At 41.0% G+C, this 24,667-nt stretch overlaps 1 protein-coding gene across 3 annotated transcripts in view; it reads right to left on the bottom strand.

Moving 5' to 3' along the window:
- The window catches only part of KIF16B (kinesin family member 16B), a 285,893-nt gene that overhangs the window by 231,271 nt on the left and 29,955 nt on the right, over positions 1–24,667 (bottom strand). For all 3 annotated transcript variants that reach the window (XM_070419883.1, XM_070419884.1, XM_070419885.1), the window contains exons 2-9: positions 21,359–21,428; positions 18,775–18,888; positions 10,851–10,967; positions 8,894–8,991; positions 8,056–8,165; positions 2,723–2,865; positions 1,146–1,314; positions 836–967 (exon numbers count right to left, since the gene is read on the bottom strand). In XM_070419883.1, the coding sequence (XP_070275984.1) occupies positions 836–967; positions 1,146–1,314; positions 2,723–2,865; positions 8,056–8,165; positions 8,894–8,991; positions 10,851–10,967; positions 18,775–18,888; positions 21,359–21,428 (953 nt within the window). The remainder of the gene's footprint in view (positions 1–835; positions 968–1,145; positions 1,315–2,722; positions 2,866–8,055; positions 8,166–8,893; positions 8,992–10,850; positions 10,968–18,774; positions 18,889–21,358; positions 21,429–24,667) is intronic.

Below are 24,667 nucleotides of genomic sequence, written 5' to 3'. Positions count from 1 at the left end.
CCAGAGCCAGAAATTTTTGAAAGAGTCAGTGTATCCGTTGATTCTTTTCCTCATAAAGCTGTGGTTAATTGCACCCTCCTCCCCTCCACAAAATGTAGGGCTTCGGTGGCTACACAATGCATCTGGGGTGCACACCCCAGAGTAGATCCCCTGCCCAGTTAATACATGGCAGGCAGAGTCGGGGAGACACAGAGACAGGGGACAGGAAAAGGAGGTAGAAAGCAGGGGGAAAGTAGGGTTAGGAGGAAAACAGGGTTTAAGTTCCCCTCAAGAGTTATCTTCCCTTTGTATATTTTTCTCTGTTCTGTTTCTTTCAGTTAATTAGTGAAAACAGAAGTAAAGTATATTGCTGTTGTCATTATTATTTGTTGTATTTATTGGGTCTTTTCCCTCTCAATTCTCAATATTAAATTCCACATGTATGGCTTTAAAATTTTTAAGTAAAAAGCAAAGGTAAAATAAATGGTAAAGATGTGGAGAATTTATCAATTGACCTGAGTTATTTTTACTTTACGTCCCTATAATGACTTTCTCCTATGAGTTAGCGAAGTAAAAGTTTATATCTTGTACTTTAAGCAGAGAAAAGCTGAGAATTATTCTGTGCACATCCCAGCTTGCGTAACCATGAACATGGCAAGTTTATGGAACCAGCAAGAGGGAGAAAGAGTAATATGGTACTACAGACTAGGTCACAGTTAGTGGTTTTCTGCATGATAAAAAAACTATTCGTTTTTCAACATAAAAAGATGCTCTTTCCTAATGAGACTCTTTAAACTTAAATATCTAATGAATTCACATGAAACACTATGTTGAGGAAAAGAACTTAAATTCTTACTGGCAATCATGATAGTTTTAGAGTTTCCTCCGAGGCTATCTTTTAACAACCACGTCAAAACAGAATCCCTGTAAGGCACAAAAACTTGCTTCTTCTTTGCAGAAGGGTTGGCTGCATCCTGAGATAAATCAGCTGCAGGGAGGCAGAAAAAAGAAAAAGAAAAGAAAGACCATTATTGAAGATTTTTCCTTCTGATTTGGCTTCAGAAAACTTTGAAGATATAACCTCAGTTTACAACACAAACATAATTGCTTTGGGCTAACACAGGACCACAAAGAATAAGAGGAGGCAGGAGACAGTGGAAACCTACCTAAGGCAGAAATGACATTGCCCAGGGTCACGAGGGACTTGTTAATGTTCCCCCCTTCCTTCAGTCTGACCCCCGTGGCACCAGTGGCATCGGCGCGCTCACTTCCAGCAAGATCGACCAAGTGGATCTTACTCACGGTTTCACACGGCATTTCAGAATCAAATTTTGCCTGCAGCAAAACAGAAAAGCAAAATTGAAGAAGTATAAACTTCTCTGATGTTGCTGATGATACAAATGCTAATTATTTTCCACTCCTATGATCTCTCAGCATAGGTTTTGGGTTTTTTTTTTTTATTTGATTGTTCCATTGGCCTTCTCATAAAAATTCCAAAAGTAAACTGAATACCATATGTGACTCCTAAATCTTCGGAAGAACTACTCCATTATTCAAATCACTCAGTGTCTCTCAACAAAGGCATACTGAGTCTGACTGTAGTGGAATAGGAACCTAGACACTGAGGGGCACTCAACAAAGAAAAATATAAGTAAACAAATAATTAGTTTTGTTTCCATCTAGAATCTTCAACATTCCAAGCACAATGGCTCTCCAAAATAGGACAAATGTAGATAATTATGTAAAAGGTCATTTGGCCATTATTTGATGTTCAAATTTTTGTTTCATAAATTATAACATGACCAACTGAAATACTGTATCCCCTGATTCTGAATTTTACCAAAATTTTACTTTCTGAAAGAATTTTAACTTACACTTGATAGTCTGAACCAAAATGCTAAAAAGAAATCACCACGTTTTGATGAAAACGTAAACCTCTTAGAAATTGGGAATGGCCAGATCCTACTCTGCATTAAGTAGAACGCAGGAGAAAAACCAGTGGAGTAAGTAAAAAGCAAAGGTCTAGCAAAAGGTAAAGATGTGGAGGATTCATCAATTGACCTAAGAGAATGTTTTCTTGTCTTTTTTGTTTTCTCTCTGAAAATGCTACCTTTTTGTATCTGGTGTGTTCAATGGCTAATACAAGCCAAAACATCCCCAAACTCCTAACATTTTATTAAGCCCTGAGAGGACCCTACAATTTTGCATTCATCTATTCTACCAGCCTAGGTGTTAAAATATTTGCCTTCAATAATTTCCAAACGTATTCAAAATGCCCTCTACCCCTTGATCAGAGTGAATTCTTACATTAATACTTTAAAATGTTCCTTGTCCTTTAATATCATTCTAATAACCATAATCAACATTGCGGGGTGACCTCTGTGGAGCGATAATGTACCCCAATGTGTTACTTACATTGGCCTCCAGCTGGTCTGACTAGGAATCCATTATCTCCTACAGAGCTTGCAACATGAAACTTTTGCTGAATTAAGCACAAAGCAAGACTTTTTGTGTCTTGAACAGGGCAGAAGCCTGCTAACTATTTCTTAAGAGTACACATCAGGACATTTCATATTTCTGTGACTGTAACCACAGAGGACATGCTCAAGCCTCACTAACAGGAACATGACAGTCACCTTTGCCTGCTGCTGCTCCTGGTTCAACAAGGATGGGTCCTCGGCTGGTGCTAATCAGCAGGTAAGACCTCAGGGACACAGCCAGCCGTTCCGCGAATCTGCCTTACCTGAGTGAACTTGATGGTGAAGATGGCATGAGACCTGCTACTGACGTCGTTCATCCCAGTCGCTGCGGTGGTACGATTGATATTTCCTGCATCCATAAGTTCTTCTACATCACCATAATTCTGCACTAAATGTTTGGATAAATCTGAAAAAAAAGAGGGGGGGGTGAAGCAATCTTCCTAATATATAGCAAATGGAATAGGAAATCCACCTCTATAAAGTAAAACACAACTGGACAAATCGGTTATTGGCAGATCTTACTTGTTCCTATAGAGAGGTAGTTTATAACACATTCAGGAGCTGAGCCTCCCGGGATCAAGTCCCAGCTCTGCTGCTTGTGAGTAGACTTACATGGTTATGGCCTAGTCACATAGCCCACCATGACTCAGTCATCTGGTCTGAATAATGCATGCCTAACACAGGAATAAATGTTTGCTATTATCATCAGCCTCATTAGCATTAGTCATGGCACCCAGAAGAGAAATGTAAACACTAAATTCAGGCAAAACAAAAAAGTATTCTTTTAAATCCTCTTTAAAAACTTCTTATTCATTTTCTTGGAAACATTCATATAATTCCAAAGTCAAATGCTACAAAAGGTACACTGTGTAAAGGGTGTCCTCCTACCCCTATCCTATAACCCATCGCCCATGTCCCCTTCTGTCAGTCAACCCAATGTTATCAGTTCCTCCATACCCTTCTAGAAATAACCCATACACATACAAGCATTTACATATTTTAAAAACATATTTTCCCTTTCACACAAATGACAGCATATCAAAATCATAGTTCTGCATCCTGCTTTTTTCTATGTAATAATATAATGAAGAATATTCTGCACCAGTTAAGGTGATGCCTCATTCTTTTTTTATTTTATTTAAATTCTTTATTGTTGATGAGAAACCAAGATGGCGGCATAGGTAAACACCAGAAATTGCTGCCTCCCAAAACAAATTCAAAAATACAACTAAAAGACAAAACGGACATCATCCAGAACTACAGGAAGGCTGGCTGAGTGGAAATTCTACAACTAGAAGGAAAGAGAAAAGCACGCTGAGACCCAGAGGAGCTGCGGAAGTAAAGTGCCGAGGTACAGAGGCTCAAGCTCACACAGCAAGGGCTGGCGACTGAGGATGCGGCTGTCTTTTTGAATCGGGAGGGAGCCACAAGCCCCCGACTGCTCTGAACTCCAGTTCCGGGTGAGTCTCTGGGGACCTAGACTCATACGGGGAGAAACTGGACTGTCTGGCAGCGGGCAGAACTCGGAACTCGAGGGTGGCTTTCTCTCAAAGGTGCTTGCAGAAATTACCAGGACACTGAGACACAGGGCCTCTTAGGGCAGGGCTGAGGATCTGACATAGCTGCTTGCTCCACCCTGTTGTTCCCCTGAGGCCCCGCCCCACCCAAGCTGCAGCAGAGGCTTTTGCATATGAATGCCCTGGCCCTTTGCAATCTGAAAATTACCTAACAAACTGCAGCTGGGCCAGACAGACCCAGAACTTCCAAGAGAAGGCCCAAGGCCCCACAGCAGCTTGCATTGCTTCACAGCTGGGCCTCATTTGGGCACCTCCAAACCCCAAACAAGGAAGGGGATCTGCAGATCTCTTCTTAGCTCCTGCTGGGTAGCCTCAGGCAGAGGCTAAATTAGCACCTCCTTAGATCCAAGAGCCAGTGTACCCACTGGTCAGAGTGGGACCATCCAGATTACAACTCCTCAGATCCATAAGGAACACACTCAGGGGGCAGACTCAGTGAGCACCAAAGCCCCACTGAAGCAAGTCTTGCCCCAGAAGGGTGTCTTTAACACAGAAGTTCTCCCACTGTAGACACAGCTGATTCTCACAGCCAACAGGCCTGGAGGTCAATTCCTCTCAGTGATACCTACAACAATCAAGACTTAAATACAACAAGACTGTGCACAAAGCTCACAAAGGGGTGCACCAAGAGTGTCCACCTCAGGTAATCAGGGAGGCTGAGCCACTGGGCCCTACAGGACACCTAGCACACAAAGCCACTCTACCAACACAGGGAAGCATAAAAAATGTGGAGATAAAGAAACAGGACACAAATGACAGAAATGGAGGAAAGCAAACTACTGGATATAGAGTTCAAAACCACACTTTTAAGGTTTTTCAAGTACTTTCTAGAAACCGCTGATAAATGTATTGAGACCCTCAAGAAATCTAGTGAGACCCTCGAGGTTGTGATAAAGGACCAACTAGAAATTAAACATACACTCACTGAAATAAAGGATATTATGCAGAGTTCCAATAGCAGACTAGAGGATCGCAAGAATCAAGTCAAAGATTTGAAATACGAAGAAGCAAAAAACACCCAACCGGAAAAGCAAAATGAAAAAAGAATCCAAAAATACGAAGATAGCGTAAGGAGCCTCTGGGACAGCTTCAAGCGCACCAACATCCGAATTATAGGGGTGCCAGAAGAAGAGAGAGAGCAAGATATCGAACACCTATTTGAAGAAATAATGACAGAAAACTTCCCCTTCCTGGTGAAAGGAATAGACTTCCAAGTCCAGGAATCGCAGAGAACCCCAAACAAAAGGAATCCAAAGAGGACCGCACCAAGACACATCATAATTAAAATGCCAAGAGCAAAAGACAAAGAGAAAATCTTAAAAGCAGCAAGAGAAAGATAGTCAGTTACCTACAAGGGAGTACCCATATGACTGTCAGCTGATTTCTCAATAGAAACTTTGCAGGCCAGAAGGGAATGGCAAGAAATATTCAAAGTGATGAATAGCAAGAACCTACAGCCAAGATTACTTTATCCAGCAAAGCTATCATTCAGAATTGAAGGTCAGATAAAGAGCTTCACAGATAAGAAAAAGCTCAAGGAGTTCATCACCACCAAACGAGTATTAGATGAAATGCTGAAAGGTATCCTTTAAGAAGAGGAAGAAGAAGAAAAAGGTAAAGATACAAATTATGAACAATAAATACACATCTATCAACAAGTGAATCTAAAAATCAAGTGAATAAATAATCTGATGAACAGAGTAAACTGGTGATTATAATAGAATCAGGGGCATAGAAAGGGAGTGGACTGACTATTCTTGGGGTGGGAAGGGGTGTGGGGGATGCTGGAAGAGACTGGACAATAATCGTGCACCTATGGATGAGGACAGTGAGAGGGGGGGTGAGGGTGGAGGTTGGGGTGGGAACCGGGTGGAGGGGAGCTATGGGTGGAAAAAAGAGGAACAACTGTAATAATCTGAACAATAAAGATTTAATTTTAAAAAATAAAGTGCAAAAAAATAAATAATAAATAAATTCTTTATTGTTGAAAGTATTACATATGTCTCCTTTTTCCCCCATTGACCTCTCTCCGGCCACTCCCAGCCCCAGTACATGCCCTCGCCCTACCCCCCTACTGTCTGTGTCCATTGGTTATGCTTACATGAATGCATACGAGTCCTTTGGTTGATCTCTTATCCCTTCCTCCACCCTCACCTGCCTTCCTCTGAGGTTTGATGGTCTGTTCAATGTTTCTATGTTTCTGGATCTATTTTTGCTCATCATTTTTATAGCTTCGAGAGTGTCTGACTGTATGTATATGCCATAACCAATTGAACCAGCTGCCTATTGAGATTACAGAGGTTGTTCACATTTTGTTTCCAATTACAAATAATACTGCTACAAATAATTTTGTACACAGGTCTTTTCAAGTATGTGAAAATATTTCTGCAGAATAAATTCTTAAGAGGTGAAATTGCTTGATCAAAGCACATTTGAAATTTTGATAGATACTGCAAAAATTATTCTCCACAGAAGGCAATTTACACCTGGCAGTAGCGCTGCACAAAACTGCGTGTCTCCCATCACGGTCATATCAGGCTTTCTTACATCTGCCAAAGACAGGTAACAAATGTAATCTTAAAGAATATTTATTTTGCTTTTCTCTATGAGTGAGGCTGAGCAATCTTTCCCCTATTTAAAAATCATCTGTATTTCTATTTCTGTGAACAGGCTATTCACACCCTTCATTCATGTTTCCACTTGGTTGTTGGACCTGTCCTTGTTGATTTATAGGAGCTCTTTACATATTAGAAAAATCAGTCTTTTGTCGGAAACTTGAATTGAAAATATTATCCCCATTTTGGAATTTTCTTTTTACTTTATTTATGGTATTTCTGCCAAGTATGAAATTTTTTTTTTTTTATCACTTCAAATTTAACACATTTATTTCATGGTTTCTGGGTTTTAAGTAAAAATTCTTTAAGCCTTCCCTTCTCCAAATTTCTGGAAATAATTAACTTAATAATCCATACACCCCCAAAGTTTGAATAGAAAATTTATTAGAAACTAAATCCCCATGTGTACCTACATCAAATTCTGGATGTTTTGCCTTGTTTGATTATTCTGTCTCTTCACAAACCAGCTTTATAATATGTTTTAACATCTGATAACACATTAAAGACAAAATCTGAAGCACAAAGAGGCTAAATGTATTAACAATAGTAGCTATTCCACACTCCACAAAACAAATACATAATCACACACCTTACTTTGGGTGTAAAAGGCAAAAGTTCAATTGGAAATTTAATAAAATGTAGATGGGGTCCTATTGGTGCACATGATATCTGCAGGTAAAACTAATAACCATAACAGGAACATCTTCAAACCCATGACCAGTTCTCAGCCTTGCCTCCAAAAAGACACACATGAAAGATGACAGCCACACTAAAGCACATCCCTGTGTGTGATTCCGACAGGCCAGCCATCACTCAGCTACCTCACTCAGAATAAGTGAAAGCCTTTTTCTCAATAAGAAAAGCATTAAATCCAACTTATTTTTTAAAGACTTTTTTAAATAAATAGCAAGGGCCATCCCCTTACCCATCTATACTGGTGACATTCCTCACAACTGACCGTGACAGCTATCAGAACACCAATGCTGAGAACCTCAGCACAGGAAACTCTGTAAATGACCTTCTCAAAAGGCAGGATGTCTCAGAATCTCCTTATGGTCATGCTGCATTGGTGTCAGTAAAAATATACCGCCAAATGCAGTGCCATTCAAAAAGACAGGTGATAGGGTTGCTGATCTTGCCTAAGAACATTGGAAAACCATTTCCAGAGAGTTCTTCAAGCCAGAGGAAATCTATTGGCAAGCCCCAGAAATCCAGTAAATGCCCAGTGAAGTACAAATTCATTAAATAAACATTGTGTAGTAACAGCATGGCATTTTTACTATAATAAACAGCCAAAAATAAATAAAATTTTTATATCTCACCATTATCCTACTTTTTTCTTTGAAACTATTATTTTTTAACAAATTCCCAATGAGAACAGGGCTGTGAAATATTCATTCTTACCCTCAACATAAGGTCCTTCTTTTGGATGCTCCCGGACTCTTAAATTGAAGGTTTTGGATGACTTCCGCCTAAGTAGATCTCGCACACGTTCATTATAAATCTCTAAGTAGCTAAAAATTTTAAATAGAACTGAATTCAGAAAAATTATTTCAGATATTTATAGTAACAGTAATAACGGCAGCAACATGCATTTATGGGTGCTAACGATGCATCCGGTAATACATTAAGTGTAATATGTCATTTAATCCCAACAACAACCCAGAGGTAAGTGGTACAATTATCCGCATTTTATAGGTTAGGCAATGGAGGTTTACAGTGATTCAGACAACTTGTCCAAGGCCATAGAGCTACTGAGAGGTCAAGCAGCGAAAACTCTTGACTGCTATATCTGTTCTCAAAACCACTGAAGAGACTGGCTCTTAGAAAAGTTTAATTTCAAGGAGGAAAAAACACCTCAATCATGCAGACTTATTTAGAGTACATTTATAGTGAACCTACCAACATAAAGAAAAACACAAACCATATTCAGCTAAAATAATAAGGGAAGTGAACTGGGTATACACTTAAAACTCAAAAGCTCACCCCATTTGAGCAAAACATCCAAAAATGAGTGTTTCTGACCAATCTGGGTTATTTCTACCAGCCTCCCAAATCCTGAAACAAATTGTACTCAAGAAAGTCACTGAAAGTAAACGAGTTTTAAGGTTGATGACCTACTACCATGGTTCAGGAGAGGGTAGAGGCAGAGCCTCCCTTCAGAACCCAGAGGTGTTATCCATTCCTGATGCCTAAAGGCAAGTACAGCCAAGCTCACACGCACTGAGGCCACGGGCCCTACCTGACTTCAGTTCGAAAAGACGCTTCATCCCATCTGGTGGTTTCACTTATCCGACTGAAGAGCCCTTCACATATCCGAGGGATTAAGCCAGAATCGCCCTGCAGTGGGAAAGAGGAAGGGCAACAGCTGTCACTTGAAACAAAAGCCACCGATGACTGAATATGTGTAGACTGTTGGAGGGGACTCAGACTCAAGGGTCCACATGCCACCCCGAAGCCTACCACCCAGTGCCCACGTCACACCATTTCCCCCCAGAACTGCTTCCTCCTCTCTGAAATAAGAGAACTGAGCTTTCTAATTTCTACGCACTGAGATTACGGTAATATGTGGTTAGCAGCTGTTAATCAGTTAAATCAAGGCATGCAAACAAACATAAGAAAACAAGAGGGTCTACAGCTACAGAATAAATGTTAAAAATAGGATCCATAACCAAGGAAGTTGAAATTCTTTTGATGCACTAATCCCTACACAGGCCTTCCCAGACAGGAAGAGCTTAATACAGTGTATTACTTATACAATGGGGGCATGATCAATAACTTTCATGTTCAGTTAGTATTAACAAGCCGATGAACATCAGGTCGATATGAAAGATGAGGCAAAATGTTGTTAGAAAACGGAACTTCAGAGCTTCAATGTTTTCTTCCAAAGTCCATCCCCATCTTCCCTCAATCCCCCACCCTCCCCCACCAAAAAACACAAAAGAGATCATAGCTGTAAGAGATTTTTTTTCTTTATACCATTAAATCAGTACCAATTCTTATCAAGAAAAAAATGAAACTTTTACCATATTGTAAGTTCTTACTTTACAAAATAAATTTTAAAAAATACACAAATAGTACTCAACTGTAAGGTCAGAGCAAATAGTTGTAATTTGTGAGCACTTTATAAATGTTTCACTTACAGAAAATAGCTCCAGGGAAATTTAACTTTTAGATGAGGTTTCTTCCAAAGGCACAGTAGGAGAGCAGGAAGAGAAAATTAATGATAGAAAGCAAATGCATCTGTTTGTTCCTCCCTATTTATTCTTCCCTGCTTTTCAGCACTGGGGACTCTCCTCACAGCATCATCTACTAATCTTGTCAAGGAAAAGCCTGGAGTCAGAAGCCAAGACACATGTACTGAAATACTGTCATAGGGAGTGACCCAGACTCCTGACTATACTGCTGCTTCCTTGCGCCACCCAACCATTAGTCCTAAAGGCACCAGTGTGCCGCCAGCAGGAGCCTGCGGTCCTCTGCCAGTATCTCCATCTAGAACAGGCCACAGGCCTGAGAGTCAATGAACAGTTTTCACCAGGACATAAAAAAAGGAAAACATGGCACTATTAGATCTGGAGAAAACACAGACAAGATCAAGTTCCTGCAATAATGCCTAGTTGTTTTTACTCCTCCATATTTTGGGGCAAATATAACTCTAATGTTTGTTAATTTATATAGCATAACTATTAAACCCTACATACTGTGTTTATAACCATATACACTCTATATAAACTATATAATTCTAATCCTTTTTATGTATTTGTTTGATTTATATAGTACCCTTTTACCAAAGAGTTAGATTTTTTTTTTTACATTTTTCTTGGGGGGAAAATGTTTTAAATAATTTTAAAAAGAAGAGAGTTCAGTAATTTTATTCAAACTGTTCTATTGGCAGAAAAGAAGAATAAATTACTTAAGGGCCCAGTACACTTTTTTGATAAGATTATAAAGCCTTTAAAAATGGAAAATGAACTGAGGCTTGCATCCATTATTCATGCTTATAAACTTAGAACTCATTCTAATTTAAAATCTCTGAAAGGACATTTAGTCCAACTTATTACTGAGTTTTATCTTATTGCTGAAGAATGATCAGAACATGAAAAGCAAGTTATTACAGACCAAGCAGATAAAGAGACAATTCTATCAGCCCAAAGAGAGAGAGAATGAAAAATATTCTTCCCACAGTGTAAACAACGTACAGAGTTTCCCATCATCGTGTATGACTTTCCCGATCCAGTCTGTCCATATGCAAAGACACAAGCATTATAACCTTCAAATGCAGACTTCACAACATCTGTGCCAAGGGTTTTGAAAACCTGAAAGCCAGAAAAACACAAAAGATATTACCATGGATTTTAATAAAAGCCCCTTCAGTGCTGACAATATTCTTGAATGCTACTTTTATCTCAGAAGGATTACACTACATAAATAAATCACTGCAGAAGAGTTAACAACAATATACATGTGTACCCAAGTTTTTAATGAAAAGGAAAGTTTTTTAAGCAAGCAAAAAGCAACCCCCATTCTTTTTCTTTAGATTCACACACACAAAAAACTCCTTAAGTAAAAAAATGTAAATAAGGCAAAGTGACAATCATATACAGAAGCAAAGATAATTTAAAAGCATGCTGATTTACCATTTCAGAATTAAATAAACTTATAAAGTGATTCATTCTATCAGAGCTTCCAGAAACTAAATATTCAAAACCTGAAAGTCACGGCAGCCAGAAGTTATGTCCAAACTATGCCAAATCAATGTCATCATTTTAAGGGTCCGGCTATTTATCAAAGCAAGTGTCTGAAGGTGGATGAGGCAGAATGGCTGAGCTTCCCAGAGTCAGTCCAGATGCTTTTTTCTACTTGGATGTTTGCCCACAATGGAGAGGACATGAAGCCGAGCTGGGTGGGGCCTGTGTCCGTCATGTCTGCTGTGCCATATAACTGCAGTGGACGCTCTGGGGTGAAGGACAAATATTTCACCCAGAAAACTGATATAAATGAGGCAAGTCAAGATGTGTGGTCATCCTACTTACACCTGCCTGGGAAGTGGACCAAGCAAAGCTCTCCAAATCCCCACAAGCCCTCATGTTGCCCCACCCTCCTGGATTAGCACAGGAAGGACACATAAAGCACCTCCCTGCTTTAAAAACAATGCACATCAGCGGCTGCAGAGATATCAATGGAGGGAGTGCGATCAGATCCCGTCAGAGCCAGAGAAAAGTGAGGCACTGCTCTGTGGGGCCATCAGAGTCCAAGGTGGGAGCCTCATCAACCCCTCGGGAGTGCCCAGATCCATCACCTCCCCTGCAGGGAGCTAGGGCCCTCCAGTGGAACACCTCCCTCCTAGAAAGAACTAATACACACTGGCCATCTCCGACTCAGCTCCACAGAAACCATCCCGGCTAACAAAGGCCTGTCATCCAAGGCCGAGATAAATTACAGCCAACTGGACTCCTGCTTGCTTCAGCCACCATTTCCCGCCATTTTGTTTGGACTTTGTTTTCTCAGTCTTGTCAGTCATTTCACAAATGATCATTTCAATCGAGTCATTTCCACAAATGACCAGTCTCGTTCATGCTTACCACTTCAGCTTTTAGGAACTGATATTTTCTGTTATTATTTTCAAATTCTGATGACTACTCAACTCTCAACTCTAATAGCAGCTCACATTGTGCTCATGTATGCAGCCTCATAAAAACACTACAGGGTGAGTAGTGTTGCTAGATCCCTTTTTCAGGGGCAGAGGTTAGGTCATGGGGCATTCAGAGTGAGTGGCAGAGTTAGGATTTGCAACCTGGACCTTCTAACCTAAAAGCCGCTGCATCTAAAGGCCTCATAGCCATGGGTCCTCTTCCCATACCCTGGACACCAACCACAAGGCCCCTATCCTACCTGGAAAGATGCCTTTCCCCATTCTCCTCCACCACCCACCCCCCTCAACTTCTGTGAAAAAGTAGAAGCCAGGAATCTCAGGGAGCCTCAGGGCTCCAGACCACCCACTGGTTTTCACCATAATATATGGAATATGAAGAAAAACTCTCAATCTTTCTTCTATTCTCTCTGATTAAACAAAAGGAATGTATCATCTTTACTATTTCACAGAGTGCCAATGGATAGGAAGAACAGCCTTCCATACAGTTCCCAAAGAATAAAGGAAGGAGCTCCTCACGTACTTTTCTCTGGGCTAAAACTAAGTCATGGAAAATACCATTATTAAACCAAACTCAAGTTATCCAAATGAAATTCTTCCCTAGGGTTAAAATCCACACCCACCATTGTGCTACTACTTTATTTTCCCCAAAGCTGGGATTCTCTGACTGCTGGTGGGGTGGCGGTGTTGGAGCTGGTGAACATGACTATAAAACGAGCCTACACAGTGCAGATCTGGAGGCGCTGAGACCCAGGCCTGGCTCAGTCTCAAGTAACCCACCCAAAGTTGGCTTGGGACCCAGAGAAGCAGCCAGACACTGTCCACGTCTCCCAGGTCCTTGGCAAGGAAAAGAGGGACTCATCGCAGCTCCCACAAAGGAGTTATTTACCATCATCTACCACATAGGGTAGGGAGGGAAGGGCTGCTTTAAGAGACTGCTTTCCCTACTGGCATCAACCCCACTGAGAGCCTCACTTGGCCAGGTTATCCAAAAGCCACCTTGCTCCTTGACTGGGTAGACTTTACAGCTGATTGCCAGAGTAATCCAACTCATCACAGGAACTCACTTTAGGGAAATTGCCCACAAGAGGGCACTGTTAAAACAAAAGACTTCCACCGGGCTTGTCAACTGGGAGATTTTAGGTTTCAAGTTTCTCCAGAGGTGAAACAAGGAACAGGTTGAGTGAGATCAAAGCCTCCCTCTGGAGTTTTGAAGAATCATTAAGAAAATTAGACCTTATTTAATGGACTTTAATTTACATGAGTTTAGCTTTAAATAGCTCACTGATTTTTTTTCCTGAATCTAAAATGAATTTTGGTCATCTTGGTATTTGTTTAACATTAGGGAAACTTGACTGGAACCAGAATAATTTGCATAATATATTTTCTCAAGATGTCTTTTTTTATTTTATTTTTATTGTTTTTAATCTTCACCCAAGGGTATGTTTTTACTGATTTTAGAGAAAGAGGAAGGGAGAGGGAAAGAAACATCAATGTGAGAAGCATGGATTGATTGTCTCCATATGCGCCTTGACCAGGGATCAACCACAACCTAGGTAGGTGCCCTGACCAGGAATTAAGCCTGTGTCCTGTTGGTGTACTGGACAATGTCCAAGCAACTGAGTCATTGGGCCAGGGCGAGATGTCTTTCTTTTTTTTATTAAATTTGAGGGGGTGACATTCGTTAATAAAATTACATAGGTTTCAAGTGTATAATTTTATGATACATCATCTGTATATTACATTGTGTGTTTACCACCCAAAGTCAAATCTTCCATCACCACATATTTGACCCTCAATACCCTTCACTAACCCCTAACATCCTTCCCACCATACTGTTATATGTGTCAATGAGTTTTTGTTTGTTTTTCTTGTTTGTTCATTTGTTGTATTCAATTTTATATTCCACATATGAATAAATCATATGGTTCTTATCTTTTTCTATCTGACTTATTTCACTTAGCATGATATTCTCAGGACCCATCCATGTTGTCACATTGGCAGTATTTCATCTATTCTTATGGCTCAGTAGAAATATATATATATATATATATATATATATATATATATATATATATATATAAAAACACACACACACACACACACTAGAGGCCCGGTGCACAAAAATTTGTGCACTGGGGGGGGGGGGGTGTCCCTCAGCCTGGCCTGTGCCCTCTCGCACTCTGGGACCCCTCAGGGGATGACCACCTGCTGGCTTAGGCCCGCTCCCCGGGGGATTGGGCCTAAGATGGCAATCAGACATCCCTCTGGCAGCCTGGCAGCCCGGCAGCCCTCGGGGGATGCCCACTTGCCAGTGGGGAGCAGGCCTAAACTGCAGTCGGACATCCTTAGTGCTGCTGAGGAGGCAGGAGAGGTTTCCACCACCACCACTGTACTGGAAGCCATCAGCCTGGCTTGTGGCTGAGCAGAGCTCCTCCCATGTGAGAGCGCCCTGACCACCAGGGGGCAGCTCCTGCATTGAGCATCTGCCCCCTGGTGGTCAGTGTGTGTCATAGTGACCAGTCATTCCCAGTCCTTCTGCTGTTAGGGTCAGTTTGCATATTACCCTGTTACTATATAGGATAGAGGCCTGGTGCATGGGTGGGGGCCAGCTGGTTTGCCATGAAGGGTGTCCAGGATTGGGGGGGGGAGGGTCCCGCTTGGGTGCCTGGCAAGCCTGGATGAGGGGCTGATGGCTGTTTGCAGCTGGTCACACACCCTTCAGGGTGGGGGTCCCCACTGGGGTGCCTGGCCAGTCTGGGTGAGGGGCTGAGGGCCGTTTTCAGGCTGGCGGGTGACTGAAGCTCCCAACCTCTCCTTTTTTTCTTTTTTTTTTATTCTGGGATTTATTTACCTTCTATGGCTGTCACTGGAGCTGAGAGCTGGCTTTAGCTCTGAGGCTCGGCTCCAGCTCTGAGACCTCGGCTGCTAAAAGCAGGTATCTGGGCTTTGTTTAGCTTCTATAATTGAAACACTGTTGCAACTCCAGCTCTGAGGCCCAGCTGGCTGAAAGCAGTTTTCTGGGGATTGTTTAGCTTCTATAATTGCAACATAGTTGCTTAGAGTGAAGCTCAGAGCTGGGCAGCAGCAGGCGGGGAACCTTGGCTTCCTCCATCACTGGAGCAAGCAAGCCTCCTGTTCGCTTCAGCTGCCTGGTTGCTGGCCGCCATCTTGGTTGGCAGTTAATTTGCATATCGCCCTGATTAGCCTATGGGAAGCATTTCGGAGGTATGGTTAATTACCATGTTTGTCTATTATTATATAGGATATATATGTGTGTGTGTGTGTGTGTGTGTGTGTGTATATATATATATATATATATATATATATATATATCTTCAAATCTTATAAACCTTTCAAAATACCTTTATATTCAAATGAAAAAAAGGAGGAGGAGGAAAAGAAAAGAAGGAAGCAGAAGAGAAGGAGGAGGAAGAGAGGGAAGAGAAGAGGAAGAAAAAGGAGGAGGAGGAAAAGGAAGAAAGAAGCAGGAGGAGAAGAAAAAGAAGAGGAGGAGGAAAAGGGGAAAGGAAGAAGACTAAGATGATAAACATCATGCTAAGTTTGCATCTTCCCCCGTTTATAGCAAGAATACAACGTGTCAGCTCAATTCCTGTGCCAAGTATGGCAGCATGAAAACTTTAGTCAATATTTGACATTGAAGCCACTTTTAGAACAACAGCTATTAAAATTAGGGATGAAGTCCTGGCCAGTGTGCTCAGTGCTTAGAGTGTGGGCCCTTGCACCAAAGGGTCACAGGATCGATTCCCAGTCAAGGGCATACCAGTATATCTGGGTTGCAGGTCGATTCCCCAGCTCTGATCAGGGTGCCTGAGGAAGGCAACCAATTGATGTATCTCTTTCACATCAATGCTTCTCTCTCCCTCCCTCTCTCCTTCCCTCCCTCCCTGCCTTTCACTCTCTCTACAAAATCAATGAAAAAATGTCCTCGGGTGAGGGTTAACAAAAACAAAAACAACAAAAAAATAGGGATGAGGGAAGATTACCTTTTTTTAACAGAGTTCTTAAAAAATAGGAATTTTCCTACATCTATGCTGGTTTTATTAACACTGGTTATACTAGAAAATAGTGTTTACTAACATATTTCAAGGTTTTTTTAGTTTTGTAATTTAATGGAACAATCTCAGATTATTTCAGAGAGTTAAAGAACTCAAGGCATCTGAGAAGAACATTGCACACACACCTGAACCATGAAAATTATCCTTATCAGCTGAAAGCTTTCACAATCTAAAACTATTTTAAAATTCTGGGCATTTATTTTTATCTCCCCAAAGAGCAAACCACCAATCGTAACTCTTGAGGAACATGAAAATGTCATCTGTTCCTGTAATGTAACCACCATCAGCAAACGAGGTCTTTCAGTCAGCGAATGTTTACTGAGTGTCTCCAGTGTGCCAGGCATGAAGTCGCACACCACTCTACTCTCTGTCCCTAAAAGGCCTCAAATTCAAGTTAAATAAGAGGGATAAATAGCTGCTCACTAGGTAAGTTAGAAGTGTGGGCTCTTGCACCAAAGGGTCACAGGATCTTCATTCATCCTCTATTGAAGACATTCTTAAGACTATAGAATAAACTATTTTCCCTTAACAAATTCCCTCATACCAGTCACTTCATTCTCATTGCTATATTAAAGCCAAAATCTGGATTCCAATATCTATAACATTTAATTCCTCACCAGACTCCTAGCTACCAACACTGATTAATACAATTACCTAAACACCAAAGTTATTGTCATTCACTCACTCATTCATTTATTCATTCAACAGGGCTGCCCTGTCCATCTCTTACTTAGAACCAATCCTTTTCTCTTATCCCCTATATACCAGCCCAGGATCTCAGCTCTACTACTGTCAAGTCGATTCAGCCTATGGGCTCCAGCAAGTTATTTGAGCTCCCTGGGTCTCTTTGACAAAAAAATGGAGCTACAGTTTACCTCATTTGGTTCTTGTGAAGATTAAGTGAGACAGTGTACTTGAGCACCAAGCAGTTTCTGACACCAATACAAACTCAAGCAGCATCGGTTCATCTTTCCTCTCTGGCGCCTCTTTCATACCAGGCACTTCATCTCTCTTTACAGCTCCCATTCTCATTGTCCTTTCTGTATGTCCCTGATGCTGAATCGACATCTTCTGGATACAATCACTCCAGTCCTCTCCTTTGAACAACTTATCTATGTTCACAACCCATCTTCCTCCAACATTTACACTGCCTCAGAAAGCCAATCCACTTCTAAGCCAACTAAATTTCTCAAGTGTTAAGATGTATGTACATAACCTGGGGATTATGCTCAGAAACGCAGTTTCGGATTCAGAGGTCTGAGAGAGGTCCTGAGATTCTGCATTTCTGGTATGCTCCCAGGAAAGGCCCATGATTCAGGTACATGCACACATCAAATTACAAGAAACCAGACAAATGCCATCACATGAATTACTACCCAGGACACGATGACATTCTTATCCTTGTTTACTAGTAAACACGTGAAGACCTGAAGCAGTTAACAAGCCAAGAAGAGGCCCAGCCATGAAGCCCATGTTCTCCCACACACACATTGGTGCTGCTGTGCCCCCACTCGGCTCAAACACCCTCCTTGACCACCTAGGGAAATACCCTTGTTCTTCTGTTCCATGAAACGTTGCTATGACAGCCTTCTGAGAGGATCTTTGAGTCTGTTTTCTCTGCCCATGTCATATCTACATTTTAGGCTACAAAAGCCTACAGGAGAGGTTTCTTGGACAAATTCCAGCTTTACTCCAGGTTCTATAAACATTTTGGACAAATGTTCTTTCTTTCTAGAATCCTTCTTCCCAGAACCTATCATGAGCCGCTCCAGCAGGGAGATGTGGCCTGTGTTTGAAGTCTACTTCTTAAAGCTCCGCCCCACACAACGCTTAAGGCTAAGTTGGCTTATTTGCTAAGACTAGCAGCATTGCCGTAACTGGTTTGGCTCAGTGGATGGAGCGTCGGCCTGCGGACTGAAAGGTCCCGGGTTCGATTCCGGTCAAGGGCATGTACCTTGGTTGCGGGCACATCCCCAGTGAGAGGTGTGCAGGGGGCAGCTGATCGATGTTTCTCTCTCATCGATGTTTCTAACTCTCTATCCCTCTCCCTTCCTCTCTGTAAAAAATCAATAAAATATATTTAAAAAAAAAAAAAGACTAGCAGCATATCAATGTCTCCCCAAAAATGCTTTATTTACAGAGCTCCTTCCAATCAGTAGTGTCAAAGCTTTGAAACAAAAGTTATGATCATCATACTTAGATACATAAAAATAAACCTTTTGGGGATTGAATTCTCAGGCTTAAAATATAGAACAACCAAAAAGCTAAGTTAGCAATGACCCATTTTGTATAAATTGTATTTTTCAAAAATTAGATGTTTTAAGGGGTTTAGAATAGGCATGTTTTTCTCGGTGTGAAAAATAAACCAAAATAAAGATTCTAAAAATGTCTTACCATTTCTTGTGAAACATAATCTGGACTTTTTGTATCAGCAGAATAAAAAGAAAAGTCGTAAGTGAAGGTCTTGGTCCGTTCTCTCCCTGAGTCCCCAGACCCTCCTTCAGGTATCTAGAGAGATATGATATCATAATAATAATATAAGAAGAGCACTGTCAGTTGACAAATAATCTAAATTTTTTTTCTTTGTAAAAAATATACAATGATCACCATTTCTCATATTTACATCCTAAGAAGCATTTAATTCCTCCTGACTGTGGGCCACCCACCCCCACCAAATGGAAATAAATCCAGAGTCAGTCTATGATATGACCCAAGGCTACTTCCCTGGATGTTTTATCATGATAACTCTATATGAACCAACACTCCAGCCAGACTCTATTTTATCCCATCTTCAGTGCTTTTTCACTGTCCCCTCCACCAGAAACCACCAGCCTGGCGGGGGGGTGGGGGGGGGGGGGACCTGCATAACTCCAGCGGGTGCTATTCATGGGACTGGAGTTCCCTATAGTTGCATGATTTTGTGGCCCCACTGAAAACTCAAGATCAGAGGCTTCCTCTTCCATGAAGCGTCCCTTGGGCACTCCCACCTCTGAGAGCCTAGACCAGTGGTCGGCAAACCGCAGCTCGTGAGCCACATGCATCTCTTTGGCCCCTTGAATGTGGCTCTTCCACAAAATACCACGTGCGGGCGCACACGTACAGTGCGAAGTTGACTTAAAACTTTAAGTAAAGTTTATTAAGTTAATTTTAGGGAACGTTGTGGAGTGAAAGAAGATATAGTGTTGAGGATTGAGAAAGGTATGTTGAGATGGTTTGGACATATAGAGAGGATGAACGAAAGGAGATAGACGAAACAAGTATACAAGACGAGTGTGGATGGGAGAGTTGGAAGGGGTCGACCTCAGCGAACGTACCTCAATCAGATTGAGGATGTTTTTAGCAAAGGCCAGCTTAGGAGTACCCTAATTAAGTTAATAACAATGTACCTACCTATATAGTTTAAGTTTAAAAAATTTGGCTCTCAAAAGAAATTTCCATCGTTGTACTGTTGATATTTGGCTCTGTTGACTAATGAGTTTGCCGACCACTGGGCTAGACTCTCCAAGACATATCATATTATTGCAAATGTTTGCATATATCTTGTCTACCTTGGTCCATACCTAAAGTGAACCAAAACCCATGTTTAAAAATCTTCATATGATATCGAAGCTTCACACAGCTTCCAGGACACATGCTGAATAAATTCAATGAGCATCCTATTTTTCCAACATAATTCAGACACTATAAAGAAAAATTGTCAAGGTTCTTCTAATTAAAATGCTAAAAGTCTGGGCATATGTTCTGGCTACATCAGTTGAGGAAATGCTTGTAATCTCATAAAAGCAACAGAGTCAACAAGGAAAATAGACTCCACTATGCACAAAGAAAGGAGGCCTCTCACTTTGTTTCAGTAAATGCAATTTTTTAATGATTAAACTTTTACCACAGCACTGTGAGTACCCAAAGATACATGAAGCAAAGCCAAGCAAAGATAATTAACAGCAGGGAAGGGACGAGTGGTGACTGGCAGAAACTGAGAAGGTGTGGGAGGTCAAAGGAGGGAAAGCTAAGTGTGAGCCAGACAGAGCGAGAAGGTACAAGGACTCGGGTCAGTGGAGGAAGAAAGACATTCCCGTGGAGAATGCCTCAGGCAAAGGGACACCAGAGCTTCAAAGGAGGCCTATCAAATTATCTAGGGCACGGCCCACTGGAAGACAGGAGCATTCCCTAGCTCCTATCACTGGAGATCAAGTTGCACCACTTTGAAATCAGATTTCAAAGTGTCCAGTCCCTGGAGCCACAAATTAAGAGAAATCCAACCTGAGACTGACCTGCACTTGACCATGGAGCAGCAGGCCTCAGAAATGCAAACCTGCAAGTTTAAGAGGAGTATCTAAAGGAGGAAGGGGATGAGTCCATAAAGCTCCTGACTTATGATTAATATTACACCCTTATGTCCCCCCTAAGTAAAAAGTATTCAGGGACTTAACAAAATCACTGATGGAAGAAACAAACAGGGCATTTTAAGTGCAATAAGAAGGACTTGTCATCTTAGAAAATTATTTTTTCAATCTTTTTTCAGAAAAAAAATTCAGTGTTTTTAATTTTCATCCCCTAAATTTTGAATAATACCAGCTCCTCTTACAAAGTTTATAAACATCATTTTTTTTTCATTGAAAATAAAAACAAATCAAGGGCCAAAGCTTATTTAATAATTCACAAAATGTAGTCAGTGGCCAGGCTAAGGATCCACCACAGGATACAAGATAAAAGCGCCAGGGTCTAGACTAAGCCAATGAGCTCCCATGGCAGAGCGAGAGCTTGGTCTGGTTTTCAGATCAAAGGAAACCAGGGATGGGTGAGGAAATGGGATCGATCCTCTTGCTTCATGATGTAGCCCAAAGTCAAGAGCAAGTTGACATGCCTAAGTGAACTGAGAAAGGAGTGCGGACATGGCAGAAGCGTCTTATTTATCCACAAGTCATTGTAACAGACACGGGGGCTCACGGGATGGGAGCCAGGGCAGGTTGCTACTTGCCTTTAAGTTTGTGATTGTTGTTTTGCTTTTCTCCATTTGTATAATGAATTTGGCTTCTAAGTCCTTTTCCCTACAACACAAAAAATTCAGTTTGGTTAGGACAAAAAAGACTGTTAGAAAAAACAAACTGTGTTACTTACTTTTTACATATAGGAGTTTGTTTTTAAATGGCATCTGGAGCACAATCACTGATACCACTCCTCCCAAATCCTTACGAATATAAACATGAAGACACACAAAATAGATACCACCATCAAAAACTAAGACCGACAAATAGCGAGTTGTTCAAACCTAGAAAAATGTCTAACTGTAAGTTAAAAGGAGTGAAAATGAAATGACAGAAACTACAGAGGCCTGTGAATCATGAAAAAAGCAGCCCACTCAACTGGTGATAGAAAGAAAGAAGACCCTTTATCCCCCCACCCAAGATGAGAGCTAAGAAGAAAAGTAGAGTGAGTGGTCCCAACCAGGTGCTACTTCTAGAAGCAGCCAGGACACTACCCCGACTTTCCACCTTCTTTCTATATCCATTCAGAAGAGGAAGTCAAGAGAATGCCTGAAAAAGTATAGGTCCCTAGAATGAATGTCCAAACCTACACAACAGAGTGTTACATCACTGAAAAAGAAATGAAGAGCTAGCTCTATACACTGCTATGGAGTGAAAGCCAAAATCAATTTATTGTTGAGTAGAGAATGCAAGATGGAGAAAAACATACAATACTACCTCTTATATTTAAAGATAAGAAGGATAATCTAATTATTTTTCAAAAAGCTACCTACCTCTCCTCCCTCTCCCTCTTCTTCTCCCTTTCCCTTCCTCTCTTCATCTCTCTCTAAAAATCAATCAATTAGTAAAAAATGTTTTAATAAAAGCTTCCTATGGGAAAAGAAGAAAATGTAGTGGAGGGGGCAGTGATAAAAGCTAGATTTCTAAAACAACAATAACGAAAATACACCTTTATCTCTAAATCATTTTTAGAATGACAAAAATAAAAGGAAATCTTATACATTTTTTAAAAAAAATTTAAGGGTTTATTAGAGCTTATTTGAGCCAAACAGAAGATATGCCAGGAAGCAAGATCTCAACAGACTGAGAAAAATGCTTCCCAAAGTTGTATTTTAAAATAACCTAAAACGGAAACTTATAAATTGAAGCAAATAAACCTAACTGTGCACTGCACAGTAACAAACAATTTTAATTATGACTGTATGGAGGAATTTGACTGTAGAATGTAGTGGGACATAGCAAAAGGAGAGAAGGAACTATAAAAAAAATATTAAAGCATTTTCAGTAATCATATTTTTGGTGGGGAAGTAAGTATCATCATTCTGAGATTTGTTTGTGTATTATGGGATAATACATGAGCAATTATGTCAGTGCCACTGAGAAAGAAAGAGATACAAACATAATATTCATGAGGTTAAGTAAAAGCTCCATCATCCTAAATCTGAATGGAAAGAAACTAGCATGAACTTTATCTAAAACTGATAGAGCCCTGGCAATGGGGAAGGCCAGCTGCCCGTGTACAGAGGAACTGAGGGTTGCCAGCAGCCATGCGGTGAGCGTGCAAGGGCCCCACCCCAGCCACACCAGGAGGTGACTGTGGGGCAGGCTGGCACCTTAGAGTGCAGTCTGGAGAGACGCCAGACTCTTGACCTACAGAAACTGTTAGATAATAGTGTTGTAAGCCCCTACATTTGGGGTAGTTTGTTACACAGTAAGAGCTAACTGATACAAAGGCCATGTCAAAAGGACCCAGGAGTCAACCTGAGTAAGTTCCTACTGGCCAAAGTTGAGTGGCAAGAAGAAGAATAACTGCAAGAGAAAGACACAGAATATGCATAAGTTCATGAAGTCAAAATTGAGAAATAAAAACAGAAATGGCCCCCTTTAGAGGATCAAAAGAATCACCTCATTATTTTGAAAGCTGGAAGAAAAAGGGAAAGAATCAAACATTTCCCTGACATTTCCTGAACAATCTTCATGCCAGAGTAACCAAACAATTGTTATAGTTGTTGAGGAGAAGTTCCTTTTTTCAAGATTTCCAGCTAATAAATGAAGATGGAATGCAAACACTGGAATATCACCATTTTGCAACCCCTGGTGAATTAATGGCACCAGGGAGCGACCATCAATGGCTGCTAACTGCACCCTCTAGGACAGCGGTTCTCAACCTGTGGGTCGCGACCCCTTTGGGGGTCGAACGACCCTTTCACAGGGGTCGCCTAAGACCATCGGAAAACACATATATAATTACATATTGTTTTTGTGATTAATCACTATGCTTTAATTATGTTCAATTTGTAACAATGAAATTGGGGGTCACCACAACATGAGGAACTGTATTAAAGGGTCGCAGCATTAGGAAGGTTGGGAACCACTGCTCTAGGAGCTAATCAGACATGCTGTGTGTGCTGACTGAAGGACCAGCATTCCTGCCCAGTAGTCTCTTCCCTTGGGAACCACCAGGAAATTTGGGGGGCAGGGGGAACACCACCAACAGGTAGTCTCCTCCCTTGGGAACCACCGGGAAATTCGGGGGGCAGGGGGAACACCACCAACAGTGCCAGGGGGCAATCAGCACAATCCAGCTTCTGGGAAAGCTGACAGATAAATGAACTCATTTACTCAACAACAATAACAAGTTGCAAGGAATATAAAGATGGAATAGTAATCTGTTTAAAAAGACTTTAAAGACATAGCCAATTGGATCTCAATTCAAACAGAAAAGGGTGTTTGAAGTTATATGTAGAGAATGTTAACACTGATCAGATATTTGATGATATTAAGGAATTACTATTACTATTTTAAATATGATGATTTCTTTAAAGTCTTAATCTTTTAGAGATACTTACTGAAATATTCACAAATAAAAATGATATGATGTCTGGGATTTACTTCCAAATAACCCAGGGCTGGAGGAAACAGGTGCTGGTGGCATCCTGGCCACCTCCAGGTGAACAGGCACAGAACATGTTGTAAACACCACTCAAACACTACAGTGGGTTCACAGAGAACCCATTTGACTGTTCCAATTCAGTGCGAAGGATGGCTATATGAAGCGAACAATGGCTTTAAAGACATACGTAAAATGAAACCCCTCCCATGTGCAAGGTGCTTCCACTCCTGCCCTCCAGGGACACCCCATGATAAGCAAATATTTCACAAACTAGCCCCTTTCCTGCAGCATTCTACTGCGGAAAGTACTAGTATATCCTACCCAGCAAGAGAACTGCATGGGTGAGGTTATTACCAAGCCACCACATCTAAATTCTTCCCATTCCTACATGAGTCATTTGTTTCTCAGC

This window comes from Myotis yumanensis, unplaced genomic scaffold (assembly GCF_028538775.1).
Source record: "Myotis yumanensis isolate MYYU_CA2020_CCGP unplaced genomic scaffold, mMyoYum1.0.hap1 SCAF_7, whole genome shotgun sequence".
Lineage (NCBI taxonomy): Eukaryota > Metazoa > Chordata > Mammalia > Chiroptera > Vespertilionidae > Myotis > Myotis yumanensis.
Note: the sequence above shows the minus strand (reverse complement) of the source record. Positions and strands in the feature narration are given on the sequence as shown.